Source organism: Taeniopygia guttata, chromosome 2, assembly GCF_048771995.1.
Source record: "Taeniopygia guttata chromosome 2, bTaeGut7.mat, whole genome shotgun sequence".
NCBI lineage: Eukaryota > Metazoa > Chordata > Aves > Passeriformes > Estrildidae > Taeniopygia > Taeniopygia guttata.
The window spans coordinates 3,864,666-3,887,110 of record NC_133026.1 but is presented as its reverse complement, the minus strand read 5'-3'; the positions used below and the strand labels follow the sequence as shown (position 1 = coordinate 3,887,110).

The 22,445-nt window shown below is 40.3% G+C and overlaps 1 protein-coding gene across 5 annotated transcripts in view; it reads left to right on the top strand.

The window, feature by feature from the left end:
• MINDY4 (MINDY lysine 48 deubiquitinase 4) overlaps nt 1–22,445 on the top strand; it is a 73,799-nt gene that overhangs the window by 41,772 nt on the left and 9,582 nt on the right. For 4 of the 5 annotated variants that reach the window (XM_012571348.5, XM_030264195.4, XM_072925269.1 and 1 more), the window contains 3 exons: nt 8,425–8,488; nt 10,963–11,124; nt 21,837–22,017. In XM_012571348.5, the coding sequence (XP_012426802.5) occupies nt 8,425–8,488; nt 10,963–11,124; nt 21,837–22,017 (407 nt within the window). The remainder of the gene's footprint in view (nt 1–8,424; nt 8,489–10,962; nt 11,125–21,836; nt 22,018–22,445) is intronic. The other variant, XM_030264196.4, reaches the window with a different exon arrangement.

Sequence of the window (22,445 nt, the reverse complement as noted above, 5' to 3'; positions counted from 1 at the left end):
TAAAATTAGATAATGGCACCTAATAAGAGGTTTTTAATTGACATGTCAAATTAAAAATCATTTACTAATGTGAAAATAACACATCTTTTAATAATTCTAAAGGTGATGAGGAAGGAGACTCAGAAAGGTGTTGTTAGCATGGGCAAGATAACTGATGGAATTTGTCCATGATTAATCTGGGATTAAAAATGTTTTATTTCCTAAAATAATGCTGGAAAAAGGGAGTGGTGTGCTGATGAAGTGACCTGATGACTGGAAAGCTGCAAGGCCCTGTCAATACAGAGAACAAATTGTGCTGTAAAAAAGAATTGGCTCAGCCTCCTGATGAGGGCAATAAAAATGGAATTTATTTTCACTACATAAAGTGCAAGGTCTTGTAAACAGAGACTGCTCTACTACTGTACTGGTGGGGGTTCATCAGCTGTAAGTGGCAGGATGAGGAGCAGCAGAGCACACCGTGACTCTGAGCCAGCATTAAAAAATAGCCTTGGATCTGCTCTGAGGGTGTATCAGCAGAAACAGTTTTAGGAGGTGAAGAAATGTGAATGGATTGTGCAAGGCTCTGATGTGTCCTTAGAGAAACACCATAGCAGGCTGGGCTCACACATTTAATCTGGGGGAAGCGTAGGAAAAGCACAGACCAGGGTAAGAAGGAATCTGTTTTGTCAAAGGAAAATTCTAAAAGAGCAAAAGTTTTTATGTTTTCTAGCCTTAAAAAAGGAAATTTGGAGGTGGAACATAAATCTTCCCTAAAAACTGGGATGGTGCTGGTTGTAAATAAACAAGAAAGGCAGAGAAAGCGATTTAATTTAAAGATCAGTGTTAGTGCAGAGAGAAGGTGCATCAGTAAACCTCAGCAAAGGTGAGCAGATTCCAGGATCCTGAGCTACCTCTGAGAACAGTGTGAAAAGCTGAGAAAACAACCAAGAAATGTGGATTTCTGTGAAAGAGAGTAACGAGGATGGCTGGGCTTTACCTGCCATGTGCAGAGAACATAATCTTCTCTTCTCCCTCTCACAGCTCTGCTCTATCCCAGCGTGGGATGTGGCTGTAATCCACACCAGGGCTGATAGAAACATGGAATATTCTTCTGGGGAGAAGCTGAGATTTGGGGGTTTACCTGCCCCGTGCTCCTATAGGATCAAGGAAAGGTTCTGCAAGGCTGTTAGCCTGTGTTTGATAGGGAGAAGACAAGAAACTCTCTAAGAAATGCAGGGAAGGATCGTTCTGCAGGAATATTCTCCATGTTTCCAGCAGTAATTCCAGGATTTCCCAAGTGCCAGTCATGCCCAGGTCACTGAGTTTATTAGCCCTTGATGAAACCTGTCCTCCATTAATTTCTCTAAATCCTTTAATCCTTTTGGCCTCCACAACCCCTGTGGCAATGAGCTCCCCACTGCAGAAATGTGTTTTGTGAAAGAGTTTTTCCTTTTTTTTTTTTTTCTTTGAATTGCCCAGTGAGTTTAAGGAGTGGTGTGGAATTCAAGTTTTGAAAAGTAGTGAGGAAATATTCTTTAATCATCTCCTTACCTTGGGGTCCACCAGTTGTGTCCTGCTGTAGTGAAATGATCCTAGTCTCTGCAGCCTCTTCCCACAGGAAAACTCCAGTTTTTAACTGTGCTTCCTTCTGACCATCAGAAATTCCTCTGATCTTACAATATCTAAATGCTCAGATTCTGTTGAGCTAAAATTTGTAGCACATTAACTTAAAGAAATTGAACTTTTAATTGGTTTGTCCAAATGAGTAGTCTTCTTCAAAGAATGGCTACAGGGTGCTTTTATCTCTAGATCAACATTTTCTCTCACTTCTCAGCTTTTTATCTGAAAAAACCTTAAAAATAGATTCAGTCTGTCTTCAGTGCAGGAATATTTGTGATTTATCCTTCCAGTCCTTGGTATTTAGAAATTTGATGGCCATGGCCAGGTTGTGGCAGGCTTCTTTTACTGTGTGTTCATCAGATGTAGAAAAGGAATTTTCCTGAACTTTCTTCCTCTGCTCTGCAAATTAGCTGAGTAAGGTCACCTAAATTGCCTTCAGCAGTTTCTCTCCCTGCATACAAATCTAAATAATTCCAGAGTGATTGCCTGTTTATGTATTTATCTTTAGATATAAAAATATAAATATTTTAAATTAATATTCATATTATTTTTAGATATAAAAATCAGTGATATGAACCCTGCCCTGCAGTGATTGATCAGCTTTTTCATCTTTCCAATCTTGTTTTTCTCCTTTTCCTTTCCTTTAGCGAATCAAAGCATTTCAGAAATTAATTCTTTTGATTTTAGGGAAATAAAGTATATTGATTAAAAGACTGCAGAGGTGTGAAAGAATAAGTGTGATTCTACTACAAAATGTAGCAGTAACAAATAAATTGTCAGATTTTGGCCAAATTTCAGCAGGTTTTTTTCACACATTCAGATTATTCAGCTGTTTGCTGAGGGGTCAGTGTGGTGAGATAAATACAGATTTAGTATTTTTGCTTGTTCTGTTGCACTCAGGAGAACATTGCATTCAGTCAGAAAGATAATTTCTTTTAAAAAATTACATAGTGGGTTGAATATGCCAATAGATTAATCATTTTTCCCATCAGATCTATCCCTGTGAAATATAAATATTTCCCATATTTTGTCAGAATCATGGAGCAGCAGAGTGATGAATTAACCTACATGAGTACCTCAGACCATTTTAAGAACTTTATGAAATTAGCAGGTATGTGGCAAAAGTGATAAATAAAGAATGAAGCCACTTCTTTGCTACTCCTGGTGTGAATTCCGAAGATTTTTTTTTTTTTTTAGAGAGGCTTTTCCCTTCTTCATTGAAGACTCATTTGTAACCTTTTCCATGTGCCAGTATTAAAAAAAAAAATATTCTGGAACATTTACACAATAAGACAGTCAGCCATCCTGTCATTTTCCATATCCCCATTGTAATTATTTGAGATCTTTATGCTTGAAGATGAGTTTTTCTCCCTCCCAGCCCCAAATCTATTTTGGGAGTAGACTTGTAATTGTGTTTTTGTTAATGTGACTGTTGCCATGAACAAAGTGAGGTCACCAATCTTCTGTGGCAGCTTTGCCTCAGAGTTCAGGACTGCAAACCAGCCAGCACTTACTGAAATGCACTCTTTTTCCTTTTATATTATTATTTTATATAATTGTTCTTTTATATTATTTTATTTTGTTCTGTTATCAAGCCAAGTGATACCTATGGCATGAACTGACTCACATTGTGATACTCTGGGATTATTCTTATTGCAGTTTGTATGGGACTTTGTATTCAATATTTAATTATTCTCCACTGAAGACTTGTCAAGAATTTTCCTGGAAGTAAATTGAGAGAAAATGTATGTGAAGCATTTGAAAAATATTTATTTCACTTAACTTTTGCTAAGAAAAAGTTCATCTGATTGCAGGTTATGTTATATTGGAGATTCCAATGCTCAAAAAATATATATATTTGGATTTCTATTTATGATTTTTTAAAACTTTATTGAGTCCATGCAGATCACTGAAGTGTATTTTATCAATGCACCATCAGTGCTAAGATTTATAATGACATTAGAGTTTCTTCTATCAAGCGTGGTTTGGTCCATCTGTCTTTAGCTTTTAAATTTATTTTTTTCCTTTTTATTTTTATATCCCAGAATGGACTGATTTCCAGGCAGTTTTCTAATAACTGCCTGGAAGTCAGCAAATGGTGCCTGTGTGGCTGTGACAATTCAGAGCAGTCAAAGGTTTGGCTCAGAACATCTGTCCACCTTCAAAATTTAACATCCTTTATAAACACATTATTTATCATTTGAAACAAGCAGTTACAACCAGGCTGAAGATAAACACAGATTCACCAACAGGAGTATGGAAAGAAAATTAATTTCTAATATACAAAGATATTTTTTGGAAATACTTTCAGGCATCCCTGCCTTAAACCCAGCAGCATTAAAAACTATTAAAATATAGGTATAATTCACACCAGCTGTATTTTGGTGATTTCTGTCATGAGGAGATTTCTGTCATGAGTTGCTATAAATTAAGTTTTTACTCTGAAGCCATGTTACACATCTTTTGGTTTCATCACATTATGATGTTTGTTTTGTGTGATAATAATTTGAGAAAAAAATGTTTGCTTGCATGGGGACTGAAAGGACAGGTAAGCCTCAGGATGAGGGCTCATAATTGCTCTTTTTTTTTGGGGGGGGGAAAGGCTTTATTAGAAATCTTTTCTAAAAGAACAGCTCAGAGTGAGTAAACCATGTGGAGCTGAGTTTTGCCATGTTATTTAAGTTCTGAGCATATTAAAACACATCCACATTCTGTACATATTTTACAATCCAAACTGCCTTCCCTGGTTTTGTGCAGGCATAAAGCACATCACGCACATTACAACTAAAACTAAAAAACAAGCTGGGAGGTCTTACAAGTGACCTGAAATTTAGCAAAGTCCCGTTGTCAACTTTTGGATTCGTATCAGCACAGGGAATGATTTCTGCTGAAAACTGCACATGGAACACATGTTGATTTAAAATCTTTATCCAGGAGATTTTAAAAATCAGTATCTTGCTTTCTGCCTGAATAATTTTTTAAAACACTTTATTGGCTTTCTTTTAAAGACTTTCTATTACCAGGAGAGGCAAACCCAGTGTTTTGCTCTAGGAGCCAACATTCTCCTACCCCACTCCCCAGCTGGGATATGAACTATCACAACACTGGAAAATAGTGATAATACAGCACAAGAAAGGAATCTTTACCATTAACACTGTTGATTTTTAGTGTCTGTTTACTGATCTGTGATTCTGTTACAACAGCACATGGAATGTTGAGCTGTAAATTAAAAAGGGATTCAGGGAATCAAGCCTTAAATCATTGTCTGATGATCACTGCGACACTTGAAAGACTTCTGGCTTCAAATTAATGGGTTTTCTTTCTGTCCTAAAGCAATTTAAAAATTATAAATGGAAAATTCCATGCTGGGGGAGTCATAGTAATGGTAATGATTAATAGATTATGTCTGCATTGATATCTGATAGCCAGGACAGCAGAACGAGCAAACACTTCAGATTTGCCTATCCCCAGTGAACGTCTCCACACCGTGACAGAAACCACCCACAGAATTGTGACTGACTCATGTTTTTACAAAGCATGAGGTGCACTTGCACCTGAAACACAACAAACACACCTGCAGAGAGGCTGTTTGGCAGGTGGGAAGAGGTGCAAACCCCGCATGGAGTGGAGGTGTAAACCCCGCATTGAGCGGAGGTGCAAACTGATTTATTAAAAAAATATGGATATTGATCTAGTACCGATATCCAACTGTGACGGACAAAAACTCTCTAACAGTTTAAAGTTAGAAAGTGTGTGTTTATTGTGTTTATTGTGTGCGGGATAGCTCCCAAATACTCACCGCACCTTCCAGGTGATTACAGAGTCTTTTTATCCATACAAGTATTGAATACCCAAAATACAAATACATATTCATCATTTTGGTACATCCCATTCCCTGCTTCGTATGCTAATCACTCCAAAAGCCATTCAGCATGCGTGGTTTGTCCCTTGAAATGGGTCGGTGTCCCTTTCATGGGGAGGGGTCCCAAAATGAGAAAGTAAATGAAGTCTTCCTCATTCTGACCTTTCTACCTTTTCAATGCAAATATGACAAATGAACTGTTGTAGAAATCTCATTCCTTGTCTTCAATTGGTTTCAGAACAGAGGAGGTCCACAATTACCTTATGTTCCAAAAAGCTCTTTGTCAGTTTCTATATTCTTCATTATAAACCCAGCTAACTAAACAATGTGCTGACAAGCAATCAATTATTAGTTAACTACTAATTCCTAACTTCATCAAGACCTACTCATTTATTTTAATTAACTCTAGTAAGGCTTATCTCTAACTAAAATCTTAGCTCCTCTAAAATCTCTAAATTCCTTAAAATTGAAGTTTCACAAACCCCGTGTGGAGCGGAGGTGTAACTCTAGCGTGGAGCAGAGGTGTAACTCCAGCGTGGAGTAGAGGTGTAAACCCCGCTTGGAGCAGAGGTGTAACTCCTGCGTGGAGCGGAGGTGTAACTCCAGCGTGGAGTGGAGGTGTAACTCCCGCTTTGAGTGGAGGTGTAACTCCAGTGTGGAGCAGAGGTGTAAACCTCACGTGGAGCAGAGCTGTAACTCCTGCATTGAGCGGAGGTGTAACTCCCGCGTGGAGCGGAGGTGTAACTGCCGCGTGGAGCGAAGATGTAACTCCCGCATTGAGCAGAGGTGTAACTCCCGCGTGGAGCGAAGGTGTAACTCCCGCGTGGAGTGGAGGTGTAACTCCCATGTTGCGTGGAGGTGTAAACCCCGTGTGGAGCAGAGGTGTAACTCCTGCATGGAGCGGAGGTGTAACTCCTGCGTGGAGCGGAGGTGTAACTCCCACATGGAGCGGAGGTGTAAGCACCACGGCCGCGCACCTGACGTCGGTTTTCTCAGCAGCGGGGCTGATTGCAAAGGCAGATGTTGTCCTTCTTCTGCAACAGCCGAGATCCAGCTCCAGCCTCCCGGATTGTTTGTGCCTACAGATGGAATTAGAGCTTCCTGCCATTGTGTGTGCCGTACGTCCCCTCGTCCCCGACTGACGCATGTTGGACATTCTGCCCGCGGCGCTGGCGAGATGAGGCCATTGCTAAAACTGAAAAATGGCCAAAATCCAAAGATTTTTATCATCCCATCCATGCCTTGCAGTGGGGCACAGGGGAGTTTTCCGTGTCACGGGCACACTTTCCCCAGCCTTCCCTTTGATTTCACAGGGGTGAGAGACGTCAGTGGCACTTTGTTATGTCTGACACTGGCTTGTAAGTTTTCTTTTAAATAAGGACTTTTAAAAGGGATTAAATACGTTTTTACAAAAGAGATAAAATGCATTTTTCAAAATGAGAATCATCATATTACAGCTATGACTTTTTTCTTTATTATTTTAAATACTTTCAGGACTGTAAACTTTAAAATTATGTGTTACATTCAAAAATCCTATGAGAAAATAATTATCTAAAGTTTGGTAATTGTGATTCCATGACTATGACTTTTTTTGAATTATTTTAAATACTTTTAGGGCTGTAAACCTGGAAATTATATGTTACATTCTGATTTTGGCATTCAAAGAAAACCTATGAAAAATAGTTATCTAAAGTTTGGGATGAAGACAGGAAACATTCTGGCTTTTTATTTAATAAATACATTTTTAATGGTGCATGTGTGTCAATGTTAACGGGAAATTTTCAGCTAGCTTTACCCTGACCACATCAATTAAACTCCTGCTTTCTCAGAAACAAAATATTTTCATTTTAAAACAAAATTAGTTGTGCCAGTTGTCAAGAAATGTGGATATTTGTATGCATAGATTTGGCAGGTCAAATGAGAATGAGAAGCCTGGATGTGTGTAGAATAACTAAGTTTTAATTGATCATTATTCAGGCAGTCTTTCTACCTCAGTAGCAATATCAAAATAAGGATGGAGTCAAAACAATTGAGATCAGCATATTTTATACTGAAGGAAAATAGCATTTTTATGACCCATAGAATTAATCAGTGGGGTTTTTTGCCACAACTCTCCCAGAACATAGTACATTGGTTTTCCTCAAACCTAGATTAAACGTTCATTCATGTATAAGATAATGTTTGCAATTCCATTATATCTGCAGGATAATAAATGATCACAGTTACAACCTTTATGGTTTAGGCCATCAACAAATCACTAATTCAGTAATTCCAGGAGTGATGAGATAGTGAATATTATTCCATAATTATGGGCAGTGCAGTTTCACAGACTTTCCTCTTTGGTGTCACACATATAATTAGGGGCCACGCAGGACCATTATAAATGTGTACACCTAGAGAGGTTTGGGTTGGTTTTTTTTCCTTCTTTATTCATGGACAATGTAGTGTATAGATTGTATAGATATATTAGAAGTATTTATGACAGGAATAGCAGATCTTATGTGAATACTGGAATACTCAGGTACTTTGTGGAGTCCATCTTCTTAGAGAGATTTCAGATATGGACCTGGGAAATTTGCTTCAGGTACCAGGGGTGGGGTGGACAAAGGGACCCCCAGAGGTCCCTTCTAACCTCACCCATTCTGTGATTCTGTCACACAAATAGTGCAGCAATTCTAATTTCTAAAATTCTAACTAGTAGTGGCAATGACTTCTTTTCTCCTTCACTGTTGTTTCCTTCAAGCTCTACCAAACTTCTGCTTCCCACAGGTTTAGTTGAGATTTTTTTTTTTTTTCCACATTAAAAAAAAATCACCTCGAAAGGACTCAGAAAATGCAGTGCTATATTTATGGTTGGGAAATAGTTTGGTTTTGTTTTTCATTAAGATTTAGAGATGAAGAGAATGAAAAGAAGCAATTGTATTGACGTTTGATTGGTTTTAAATTTGTCTTTTCCTCTTCAGGGTGCGCAATGACTTCGATGTGCTCACAAACCGCCTGATTGGCAGCCACGGCTACTGCACCCAGGTGAGCTAAAGGCCCAGTTTTTGGGATGTCCTGTGCCTCTGCTGTGAACTGACCTCTGGGAAGAAATGGATTTCTTATTTTTGAGTCATAAAGTCATGGAATCGCAGAGTGTTTTGGGTTGGAAGGGACCTTAAAGCTCATCTTGTTCCAACCCTTCCAACCTTCCATTATCCCAGCTTGCTCCAAGCCCCATCCAGCCTGTTTTTGAACATCTCCAGGGATGGGGATCCACATTCTCCCAGGGCAACCTGTGCCAGGGCCTCACCACCCTCACAGTAAAGAATTTCTTCCTAATACCAGCTACACCTGCACTCCTTCAGCTGAAGGCCATTCCCCGTTGTCCCATCACTCCATGCCCTTGTGAAAAGTCCCTCTCCAGCTCTTTTGCAGCCCCTTTAGGTATGGGAAGGCTGCTATAAAATCTCCACCAATTTCCTTTTGTTTTTTCCCCTTATTCCCTTATCCTCAAGCACCTTCATCCTTTATTGTTTTTCCTCGTGTTTTGGCATGTTGTTGTCTTTGCTTTCAGAGGTTCTGCTTTGCAGGCTGGTTTTTTGGCCTGCTTGTGCCTGTACCCGTGTGTCCATGTCCTCACACTCCTCTCATCTGCCTCTTTGATACTCCTTGGTTGATTTCAGTGCTAAATTGCTGTGTTCCCTCCCTGCCCTCTCAGAAAGGTGCCTGAGGTTCCATGTCTGATCCTACAGCTCCTCAGAGATTACAGGATCCCATCTATTGCCCTTCTGGCTGCCAAAGACAAGCTTCACGTTCCTCTCTTGTTGCTAGAGGACTTTTGTGCTGTGACCACACAATGGTTCCTCAGGAAGGTGGTAGAACATCAGTGATGGTGAATAAAAATATCAGTATAAGCCTATAAAGTCTGGGGAATCCTTCGGGAAAAACACAGAGCTGTAATTGTGTGCAGTATTTTTAAAACCAGTTCCAAACTGGCCATACCAGAGTTATTAATGCCTTTGGGCATGGTAATTTGCAGTATTTTTTCTGGAAACTTTCTCTTTGTTATTTCCCCTCCTGGTTTTAGCCATATGTTATTTATTAATAGTGAGCTGGTTCACTGCTGCAGCACAGTCTGCTGTTAGCTCTGCTTTCATGCACCCCAGCTGGCCCTGGTGGGATGTTAGCTGAGAAAAATATCCCATATTTTAGTTCATGAACTTCAGACACTCTCACATGTGCAAATGCCACCCACCCTCTCACAGGTATTTAGCCTCTGACATATCCCTACTTCAGCTGGAGAGGAAATCATCAGCAATCATCTCTAGGAAATATCAATATCTTAGTGATCAGGGTCCATATGGGTAAATGTCTTAATGAAGGAGACTTAAATTCATCCAGAAATAATCAGTGAAGAGAATCATAATGTAACAAATCTTGTCCAACATCACTAAGCACACACAAAAATGCCGTGTAGTACTGGACAGGCTTTGAGTTTATATCATTCCATGCTGGATGTGAGAGTAAATTATCAGCAGTTTGCCTCCAGAAGGATGAAACTGAAAACTTCTCTAATATTTAGACTTCAGCAAAACTTTCAATACTGTCTCTCACAGCATCCTGATGCCTTGTGCAGGCTGACCTAGAAAAGAGACCAGACAGAGCTAGAGAATAAAGCAGGGATTTATTAAAAGGCCTCATTGGATCCACCTTGGGCAGGACCAGAGCCCAGCCAGGGCTGCACCCAAGATGAACCAAAATGGCCCTAAAATGCACGAGCGCTCCCGGGGGCTCTCCCTGGGATCAGTTCTGCTCCATTGGCACCTTGGAGTTCATTGTCCAATTCCAGCTTTAGCCCAGGCAGTCCCATCCTGCTTGTTTTTCTCTCTTCAACTCTTTGTGCTCTTGGGGCTGAGATTTGGATCATTTGTCCTTGGTGCCCAGCTGGAGAAGGAATTGTTTTGTTTCCCTGCTCTGTGAAGAGAGCTCACCATCCCCTGATATTTTTCAGCACAAAGTCTGAAAAATATAAAAGCTAAAAGCTGAGGCATCAATCCTTTTGGACAAAAAGTCCAACCCACACCAGGGAAAGGCTCTTCCCCAGAGGGTGCTGGGCACTGCCCAGGCTCCCCAGGGAATGGGCACAGCCCCAAGGCTGCCAGAGCTCCAGGAGGATTTATACAAAGCTCTCAGGACCAGGGTGGGATTGTTGGGGTGTCTGTGCATGGCCAGGAGCTGGACTGGATGATCCCTGTGGGTCCCTTCCAACACACTATATTCTATGATTTTATAAAATCCTCATTTCACTTTGGGAGACTTTGACCAAAATATCTGGAATCTTTTTATAATCAATTTTAATCTTAACCATAAACCTAAAGCCACTCCATAAACTGGGGGTGATTTACATGTGTAACTTCATCAAGTCTGAATCAGTCTTGTGCTGATTGACTACTGTTTGGTTTTGGTTTTTTTGTTGTGTTTTTTTTTTTTTTTCTATATTTCAAACATGTCCCAAACAGGAATTGGTGAACTTGCTTTTGACTGGCAAAGCTGTTTCCAATGTTTTCAACAATGTGATCGAGCTGGACTCTGGGAATGGCAATATCACCATTTTGAAAGGCATCACGAGTCGCAGTGATATTGGTTTGCTGTCCCTGTTTGAGCACTATGATGTCTGTCAGGTATGCTTGCCATTAAAAATGTAATTAAAAAGAAAACAATTACTTTTAAGATCAGCTTGGAGTAAGTAAAGCAGCAAAGCTTTACAAAAAACCAAAGCTGAACTGGCTTGGTTCAGTTTGTCTTTTCTGTGCTGTAGTGGTGGTTCTATTAGCAGTAAAAAAAAATAAAGATAATTAAAATAGCTGTTAATACAATGGGATTGTTCCCTTCAATTGCTTTTGATAGTTATATTTTAATTGTAGTCATCATGAAAATTAAAAAATAGATTAGAACTTTCAAAGGAGTGACAGGTATTAATTTACCTCAGGAAAAACTTGTGTAATGATTTCACTCCTGTCTATCAACAGGAGATGGAGGATGGCAGGATGGACATCTTTCCTAAAGACAGGTTCTGTCCCAAACAGCCAATCTTCATTTGTTCCAGGAATAATATTTGAAATTCTCTTGCTTTTGTTAGATATTTGTAGCAGTCCTACCTGCATTTGCAGCAGCAGCACCTCTATAAAAGTTTGAAAGTGATTACCAAAGGATTTGTTTGTACTGATCTGATATAAATGTGTGACAAAACAGAGTTTGATTTCCCCATGTGGCTGAAGTCAGCTACATTCTCCTGCTGCTGTCAAACTACAGATTTTGTTATTTTTAATTAACACAATCATTTACATTATTCACAGGATTACAAAAGGCTTGAATCCAGCCAATACCAATGTACCCAAATCAGATTAATTCAGAACAGAGTGGACTAAAGATAAATAAGCTTCTGTGTCTAGTCCACGTTTCTTTTTCTTTTCTATAAAGGTTGTGACATTTAAACCCACAAAAAAATGGTTATGCACCACTCCAGCATATTTTCCATTCTCCTGTGAGGAAAATTACTCGGGAGCAGCAAAATGGTAAATGAGGTCAGGGCAGGTAAGAGCTATTTCTTACCCACCTGCCCTCTAAAAATAAAATAAGTTACCCAGAGATTCAGACACCATTTTCCACTTATTCTGCAAATTATATGGTAGAGGGGATCTCTTTCCACTGCTGGGCTCTTGCATGGGAGCTGGACTCATGAAAAGGGATCTGTTTTTCAATGCCAGTGACTTAATCAATTACAGAAACTCCAGTAGACAGAGTTTCCTTTTTTATTTTTAAGAGTCTACATTAGTTGGGCATCTGCTGCAAATTCTCCTGGTTTTTATTAAGAACATCTGGGTGTTCTCTGCATTTCAGTTCAGAGGCAATGTCTGCTTGGGACTGGGACAAAAGTCAGATTCTGGTGGATTTTGGCCTGAAACTGGGGAGTCTCCACTGTGGCTTCTGTGTGAGGGGCCAGATTCTGCTTCCTGTTATAAAATTTAGAGCAGTTCAGGAAAAAGAAATGTCAGTGGCAGTTTGCAGAGGTGGAACTGAGAATAGAATTTGTCTTTCAAAATGACTCTTTTATTCCTCTCAGCATCCAATTACAGTGTGTCTCTGAGGCTGGTAACTGAAGCCAGCCATGGAAAAGGACTGTCATTTTTGGTTGGGTTTATTTTTTGTTTCCAGGTATAAGAAAATCCTGAGTGTGCTATATGGTGAATCATAGATACTGGAGTCAGAAAACTCCCTTTAGGTCACATCCAGCCAATCTCTCAGGGAATAACTCAGGATATTTTTGTTTAGTGTTATATAGCAGGGTTTCTTTTAAAAATCTGTATCCATGAAGTTCCTATATTTTTGTTCAGATGGTCATTTTTTCCATTGATGTTAGTGCACATAACTGTGATCTTACAGTTCTTCTCATCCATCTCTACTCTAAAACATGAATAAATGCAAATAAAAAAATTCAGGTCCTTGTGGATTTGGAGGTTTTCATATCTACTACACAGCCTGTGTTTGGAAATACTATTAATAAATCAGACTCTTCATTTACTTAGTTTCCTCTAATTATAATTTTACTCATAATCCAATCTGCCCCCTAAACAATTGATCCCCATCCGCTGGGCATTTGCAGCTGATGTAACAGTGCCTCCCTTTTTTGTCAGCACATCCTGTCCAAAGCTTGTTTGTATTTCCCTGCTCTAGGCTTCTTCCAACTTACCGACACATTTAGGACGGGATATTCAAGATTCCAGGCTAGATACGGTAAATCCACATGGAAGAAGACTTCTCTAGCATTTTATCTTATTTTTCTAGTGTGTGGAGCATTTGTGTGTAATCCAAATCTCCTTTGGCTTGGCTTCTGACTTGCAGATATTGTGAGGGCATGTGAATTAATCCAAAAACTACAACAGTGGCAAATCCAAAGAAAATGACCCATACCTTTACTTCCAGTGATGGCCTAGAGAATCCCTCTGTTCCCCATCTGTGGGAGTCCACGGCATCCCTTGGCTGCCCTGGAAGGTCTGGGCCCTGGCAGGGGGTCAGGAACCCCCCTGGACAGAGCCCCCAGAGACACTGTCTGTGATCTCTGTCCATGGAAAAGAGTTTTCAATCTTACAGGATTAATTACAAGCTCTGAGTGTTTGATATAAGTAATAATTAAGCGTGGCACGCATGCAAAAGTAAAATTTTAGGATTCTAGATAAGGGGTCCAAAGGGGACAAGATGGAGGAAGTTGGGTGTGTCTTGTCCTTTTTCTTCTTCTTCATGCCCTCCATGTTTCACTGTGGTGTTGGCATTTTTCTGTTGGTTTAGGCTGGGGACACACTGTCCAACGTAGGTGACAGATATTGGCACGTTATTGTAAATATAGCACAGGTGGTTTCTGGTATATAATGTTTGTAACATTATATACCATAAACTGGGGACTGGCTTTAGACTGGGGACACACTGTTCAACATAGATAATAGATATTAGCACATTATTGTAAATATAGCACACGTAGTTTTTGGTATATAGTGTCTGTAACATCCCACTGAGGGATGTTATATGGCACGTTATTGTAAATATAGCACACGTAGTTTCTGGTACATAATGTTTGTAACATTATATACCATAAACTGGGGACTGGGTTTAGGTTGGGGACACACTGTTCAACGTAGGTGACAGATATTGGCACATTATTGTAAATGTAGCACAGGTAGTTTCTGGTATTTAATGTTTGTACCATCCCACTGAGGGCAGAGCCCCACACGCTGCCCTGCAGGACAGAGCTGCGGCAGGGCAGCAGAACATGTTAGAGATAAACAGAATAAACAACCTTGAAACCAGCACAGACGAATTATGGCTTCTTCTTTGGCAGTGGGGCTGACAGACAGAGACTTTCTACAATCTCAGAATCATCAATACCACAGATTCCAACACCCATCCATTCCACTCCTCCAGTGGATCCTGTGTTATCTTTGCTGATGAGAAAAACGTGTGCCCCCAGTAATTTGTCTGGAATTGTTCATGTTCAGTCATCGCTCTCAGTCCTGACAGATCACCAAACTCTGTGGTTTTTTTCAGTGTAATTACTTGCTGCAAATTGTTTCACAATGACAGATGGATCCATTCCATCTGCTTCATGTGCAAACGTTTAGTTCCACAGTGAGATTCTGGATTTTGATGGGGGAGAAAAGCTAAAAGCCCAATTTTCACTAGGCAAGTTACACATCTTGGTGTTTCTTTTCTTTGTGCTAAGCAATATCAATTCCATGTGATCTTACACATTGAACTTAGAAGCCCAAGTTGAGATTTTAGGTTTCCTGGGATTTATTTTAGAGCATGTCAAGCAATAGAAACATTTCCACATGAAATTGCTGGGGGTTTGCTCTGTCTGCTGGGCTGCAGCAGGAAGCAGTTCAGTCTCAGGGAAAATGAGTGGTTTCTCAGCAGGGACAAGACCTTGGAGAATGGGATGAGGCACAGGAGTTTGTAGGATCAATTTTAGCACTCCTGGGTGAGGAAATCCCTGTGTTTGGGTCAGAGCCTTTGGCCTAAATGCCACATTAAAATTGCAGGTGAAAAGACCTAGAATGACGAAATTCTTCCTTTCAAAATGTTTTGAGATGTTAAAAGTAGGAAGAGATGAAAGAAGAGGCTCCTCATGCTGATGCCAGGTGATTAAATAACAGTGAAAAAAAGGAAAATAATCTGCATTCTCAGGTAATAACATTATTATCATTATTATCATCATTATTATCATTCATAGCTTGCGAATTCTTTAATGATATTAATAACCAATTAACAAACACTACAGTGCTAATTAACCTGAATAGTGATGATAATAATAACAATTATATATAGCATTTACATGCCATTTCCTATTAGCAGATCTCTGCTTTGCAAGACTGGCAAGTGTCATTTCCACTTTACACAGAGGGCAAATAGGTGAATAAAAGTCAAAGTGCTCATCCCAGTGAGTCACCCAGTAAACTCCTGGCTGAACTGGGATGAGTACAGGTCTGAATCTCTCATTTTAAAGGCAGTGTGGGGCTGGCTGATGAATTTCACCATCCTTCTGAAATGTTTTTAGAAAACACTTAAGGTATGTGCTTTTTTATGCGAAGAAATGGAAATACTCAAAATTACTTGTCTCTTTTGAGCCTTCTCTCTGATTTGTCTTTGTTTTCACCAATTCCCTTCTGCTTTAAGCTGTCCTGTCAGTTGAACCTCCTGTTGTCTGACCTCCCAAATTCACCCTGCTCTGATTCCTGACTGTCCCAGAACTTCAAGGGACCTGGTGCTTTTTAGTTTTTGCTTCTCTGAAAACAGGGAGGGCATCGACAAAGAAGCTACACACATTTTCCCTATTTCTTTTCAAAAAGACAGAGCAAAGCAAACAGAAACAAACAGGATTTATTCATTAAAATTCCACAGATGGGAAATATTATCTTTGGTCCTTTTGAAGAAACCACTCTGTGCTATGACAAGGCCTGAATGATGAAATTCAGCACACATGCTCTGTCTCCTGGCACCTCACCTGTGGAATGTCTCCCCTATAACCTTCTTCCCAAGGAAATGTGTCCCCTAAACAATCCCCTTTCCCCATCAAATGGGCTGGGTTCAAGCCAGGCCATTGGTGGGTTGTGGAGGGGAAAGTTTGGAAAGAGGGTTTTAACCACCTCCTCTGAGAAACCAACCACAAAAACACACAAGTGCAAAATGGAAACTAATGGTTGGCTTCAATTTTCCATTTATTTTTCAGGAATAGGGGCAAATGTTGTGCCCTGTAGGTGCAGCAAAGGAAGCTGCTATTTATGTAAGACTTTAGTGAGCATCACTGTGGGCAAAAACATGGAGTACATTCAAATTTGACTGAAACAAGGCTGACAAAGCATTGGCCTTTGAGGAAATCTGTTCCTTGTTTCTACATCTCCTTTTCTAGCCTGAAATTTTCTTTAATGAAGTCTTATTGTCCTCTGAGTTGTGGCCAATTATTTTCCCAGAGGCCAGTCACTGTTGCTGGGGTATTGGCATTGCTTCCCTGTCAACATCCTTCCAAATGAAATAGAATCACAGAGTTTTTATTTAAAACAATAAGGATAACAATGCCCACATGTTTAGAAGAGCTCTGCATGCTTTGCAAACAGGAAAAGCAGAAAATGATAATTCAGATATTTCCCACATGTCTCAATTATAAACACCTGCATTTGGATCTGGATTTATCCCATCTCACTTTAGGTGCTTCTTAGGCTGAAAATGCTTCAGGTAAGAGTTCAGCCAACTCCCTGCATCACTGGTGAATGGGAGGGTCTGAATTTCTGACAGTAGCCATCTCTTGCTTATTTGATTTTTCAGCCAAAGCCCAAGGGCTTAGAAATAAATGCAGAAGTGTTCTGTGGGCTGAATCCTGCCCTGTCCTTGTCACTGCAGTGATGTAACTCCCTGAAGTGGGCTATAAACTTTCAGTGTAGTGAGGAAATGGCAAAATGCTGAAATCTGAGTGAGGGTGTGAATCTCCCTCAAAATTTCTTCATTTTTTGAGACATTCCAGAAGAGCAGCTGGGTGGGACAGGGATAAAGAAAAGATCTTGAAGCTGCCTGGCATCCTGAGGTCTGTTTTCCTTTCCACATCTGCTACCTTTTACACCATGGCATTGTATAAGGGAACTTTATTCAGAAGCCAGTGCTTTCCAGCAGTCTCTTCTTTGCTTTGGGAGTCCTAGGATTTAACACACATCTTTTTCTGTTCTTCTTCAGTCCTGTCCTTTCCCCCCACTTCATTATCAGAAAGTTTGTCTTCTCAAAAAAAAAAAAAAAAAAAAAAAGGAACAAAAGAAAAACAGGATCCAAAGCTGCAGAGAAATTACCTAAGGCTCCAGTGTAGCAGTAGTGTTTGCTATTATTTTATATTAATTTTATATATATATATTATAATTTTATAATTATATCTATTATTATTTTATAATTTTATATAAAATTATTTTTATAGCTATTGTTATTTTATATGCTTAAAAACTCTTCAATTTCTGTCTCACCTGGCATACTGCATACTCTGAATGTCAGATCTCATAAGCATTAATTTTATTTTTCTCAATCTGGTTGAAATCAAATGTTTGCTGATGGCAATAACTTCACCCTCACAGTGAAGTTATTTAATTATCTGCAATAGAGCAGTGATGTGGCTGAGCTGGTGTTTCAGGGGTGACCTGGGTCAGTGGGGTCACTGCTCCCCCAAGGGCTGCTGAAAAGGGTTTTATACCACTTACACTTCAATCTTAACACCCCTGGAACATTGTCCAATATTCATTCAGAAAAGGTCATTGCAGCTGTGGGGAATAAAACACTGACAGAACAAACAATGGGTTGTTGCCTGTAACTCTGAAAGCTGGGTGTAATTATCCTTTTGCCTGTCAATCCAACCAGAAATTCCTCAGTTTGGAAGAACCCAGCCCTCTGTGGAACCACTACACGCTGTGATTACTTCTCAAATAAGCATCTCTAGGAGCTGTATTCAGGGAAAGAAATATAAAAAAAACATAAAAACATATAAAACCAATAAAAACCACAAAAAAACCATGATTGATTATAACTAGAAAATGAATGGTAAAGTCCTACAAGCAATGAGGTGAAATTATGTCAAGTGATAAAACTCCTGGAGAAAAATGCCATCAGATTGGCCATATCCAGTAATCCTGCTTGGTTTGGGTATCACATTCTCTTGTTTGTTTGTTTGGGGTTTTTTTTGGAATACAAATGACAAAAGTTGGCCTTGTTCAAGGGGCAAATGAGGGGTGAATGTTGAGGTACCATCCACTCACTCTGGTAGATCTGTTGGGATAATTCTCCAGCAATAAATACTTGTCTGTAGGTTGAATTTCACCATTGTGTGAATACACAGAGATATCAGATGGAGAATGAGCCCTTTGGAGGTGCTTGCTTTTTGAAAAGTTGATGCTTCCCAAAGATCAGAACGATGTCCCTGAAATTTACGGGCATTTTTGAGAGGATGTAAGAGAGAGGACCAGGGTTAGGGAAGTCTCCGTAGGAAGTGAAGAAATGCAGCACAAAAGGATGCTCCATTCATTCCCCCCTTACTTTCCTTTTGCCTGAAAATGAGTAATGAGGCTGCTGCAAAACCAACACTTGAATAGTGATAAAAACACAGCCATTGAGCTCTTATTAAAACAAAATACTTCATAAAAAGGATGCAAGTCACATATCCTTGATTTGCCTTTGGAATTCAGCACTGCAGATGTGGGAAAGACACTGGAAAGAAAGGGTCTCAGTCAGCCCTGTTCTCTGGCAGGCTCTTGTTGGATGGCACAGACACTCTGCTGAGTTTGAGGGGTTTCCTGAGGAGCCAGAACACAGCAAACGGGGTGTTCATGCCTGTTCTTCCCTGTCCTGTCAGAATCAGTGGGTATTGATGATTCCAAGATTGTATAAAGTCTCTGACTTTCAGACTCATTGCCAAAGAAGAAGTCATAATTTGTCTGTGCTGGTTTCAAGGCTGTTTATTCTGTTTATCTCTAACATGTTCTGCTGCCCTGCCGCAGCTCTGTCCTGCAGGGCAGCGTGTGGGGCTCTGCCCTCAGTGGGATGTTACAAACATTAAATACCAGAAACTATCTGTGCTGCATTTACAATAACGTGCCAATATCTGTCACCTACGTTGAACAGTGTGTCCCCAGCCTGAACCAACAGAAAAATGCCAACACCACAGTGAAACATGGAGGGCATGAAGAAGGAGACAAAGGACAATTTCCTCCATCTTGTCCCCTTTGGACCCCTTATCTAGAATCCTAATTTTTTTTTTTAGACAGTGTCTCCGGGGGCTCTGTCCAGGGGGTTCCTGATCCCTGCCAGGGTCCCAGACCTGCCAGGGCAGCCAGAGGGAAGCCCTGAACTCCGACACTGTCCCATTCCCAGGTTTTATTCCAGGTTTTATTCCAGGTTTTATTCCAGGTTTTATCCAGCATTACTGCCACCAACCAGGCTGGTCAGGCAGCTGAGGAAGCACTCAGCCCTCACCAGCTGGAGCAGTTAAATGAGGGCATAAATCCGTGTGTGGGGAAGGGTCTGGAGAGTCAGTCCTGTGAGGAGCTGCTGAGGGATCTGGGGGTGTTGAGCCTGGAGAAAAGGAGGTTCAGGGATGATATTACTGCTCTCTAAAGCTCCCTGACAGGAGGTGTGGTGAGGTGGGGATCACCCAGGCAAGAACAGACTGGACAAGAGGAAACAGCCTCAGGCTGCACCAGGGGAGGGTCAGGCAGGACATCAGCGGGAATTCTGTCACTGGAAGTGTGGTCAGATGTTGGAATGGGCTGCTCAGGGGGGTGGTGAGTCCTCATTCCTGGGAATATTGAAGAAGCCACTGGATGTGGCACTCAGTGCTCTGGTCTGTTGTTGAGTTGATGTTCAGTCAGAGGCTGAGCTTGATGGTCCTGGAGGTCTTTTCCAGCCCAAATGACTCAGTGATTCTACTCCACATGACAACTGATGCTTGAAGAAGCAGCCAAAGGAATCCTCACAGTGAGGGCTGTCCTTACCTTGTCAGCAGCATGGTTCCACGTTATATTTTGTACAAAATACATTTTGCATCTTGGTGTCAAAGGCAGCAGCTAATCCTCAGCTGGTTAAATTGATGTGACCAAAACAAAGACTTCTCCCTTCTTCTGGGAGAGGAGGATTTGAGCTGCAATATTTTTAGACTCTCTGAGCTGTCTCAAAGTTCATGCCCTCGCTGCTTTCTGCAAAGATTGTAATTGAAAACCAGACATTTTGGAGAATGTTCCTGTAGCCCTCAATCATCTGAACAGCTTGTCCTGGCTTCAGGGGGAGGGTTGGTGTGAGAGCTGGAGTGGATGTGGCTTTGAAGGTTCTGCATCTCTCTGATCTTTGTCAAATGTTCTTTTATGAAGCTGGGAAGTTGCTTTTGCAGACAAATGTAGGAAGAACACATTTTTAGGAGGAGACTAGCTGTTCTTTTTGGCTTTGACTTATCTGCATATTCAAATATGCGTGTTTGTGAGACTGAATCTTTTCATCTGTGTCCCTCTAATTTGCCATCTTTTGTTGAAACTGCGTATTTTCTTTTTTGATAACTCCTGTTATGAGTATTATTGGAAGCTTGTAAGAAATTCTTTGCTTCTAAGCCAAGAATTTACATAAAAACCAAAACTGTTGTATAAAAGGCTGTTTTAAATAGATAATAGCAAAGTAATGAGTCAAGGAACAGTTACTTAATTAGCTGGAGACTTGTTATCTAACATAAGAAGAAATTCTCATTGTGGAAGGCAGATGAATTTGCACTTGTAACACTTCAGTTATCAATTCTAAAAGTCCATCAAGATGAAAACACACAGAGTCAATTTTGCTATTTGACCCTGTGCCCAGGGTAAAGAACTGAGGGCTGCATTGTAGGAGCTGCATTCACAAATCTATATCTAGAAATCATGTATGAGCATTTTTCTGTTAAATTTCCTCAGTTTCCACTAGGGCTTTTGCAGTGAAAAGCAAAATGACTGAAAGCAAAATGTTTAATTTCAGATTTCAGTTTCCCTAAGTAATTTCTCAAAGGTAGAAAACCTATCTGCAGTGCTGCTGGTATCCCCTTCCTCCATCTCTTATAGATTGAATCTCTTTGAGAATTCTAGTTTAAAACATCTATAAATGAATATGAAAGTTTTATGCACTTTCTTAGAGAATATTCAGGTTATTTATAAATGTACTTTTTAAAAGAAGGACAAAACCTTAGAAAAGGCTTTGGTTAAAGTTTTATTTTCCCATGAACATATTTCATTTTTAAGAATAACAAAGCAAAACAAACATTTCTGTTATTGCTTTCTTCTGTAGCTGAAAGTACATGTTTGGACTGTGAACTAGAAGGGAATAAAGTGAAGGGAATACATTTCTTTCTGTACTCAACAAAAGATTTTGGGCTCAGCTGAGTCACCCAGGCAGGGATGTCTCAGGGCACTTGAGGTCCTTTGAGACCCTTACCTGGTTTCCAGTCATTGCTGAATGACAGCAGAGCCTCCCATGTCTCCCATGTTGCATTCCTGTGGATTTACAGCTGTTGCAGAGGACATGATTCCTGCTGGTTCAGCTCATCTGGGATCTGATCTTTTAGCTGTAAAGGCACTACAACTGCATTTCATAACCTGCCACAACTCAAGGCCTAATATTTACTTCATATGCTCTATGACTGACCAGAGCTGTACTGGTCTGCTTCATCAACAGTCTCTAATGAGCCTTCATTTTATGTTTGTAGACTAGAATAAATAAATGATCGTAGGAATTTTATGTTTTCAACCACAAATTGTTTCTCCCCCCAACCCCAGTGCTGGTCTGCTATTTTATATTTTTCTTCCAGGTCGGTTGTTACTTGAAGACCCCCAAGTACCCAATTTGGCTGGTCTGCAGTGAAAGCCACTTCAGTGTGCTTTTCTGTTTGGAAAAGGATTTGCTCAGTGACTGGAAAACGGGACGGAGGTTTGATCTCTATTACTACGATGGCTTGGCCAACCAGGACGAGGAGATACGGTTGACAGTGGGTATGAGCAGCTCCCTGCCTCTGTATTTCACCCCTAGAGGGGCAAAAAGGAGGATCCAGTAACACAAACAGTGATGGTTGCAGGCAGTGAACGTTGATTAGTGTGATGTTGCCTAATTTCCATAATTAGTTTTGGTGATTAATTGCATTTCGCAAGGGAGTTTTGAGGATAAGCTCTTGGAAGGGTTAACAGTGAGCATGTGTCACTTTATACACGCTGGCAAAAATTCCAGTGGCACTGATTCCCAAGGAGCAGGTTGTGATCTCTGGCTTATTCATATTCCCAGGACTATAAAATATATTTCACTACTGCCATTCTCCTTCACATCATCTCATATTATTTCTAGAGGCAGAAAGTACAGGTCTCCAGTTCCTCACCCTAAATGCCTATAGGAAAATGAGCAGAGAGGGTGAGGAAATATGAAATCC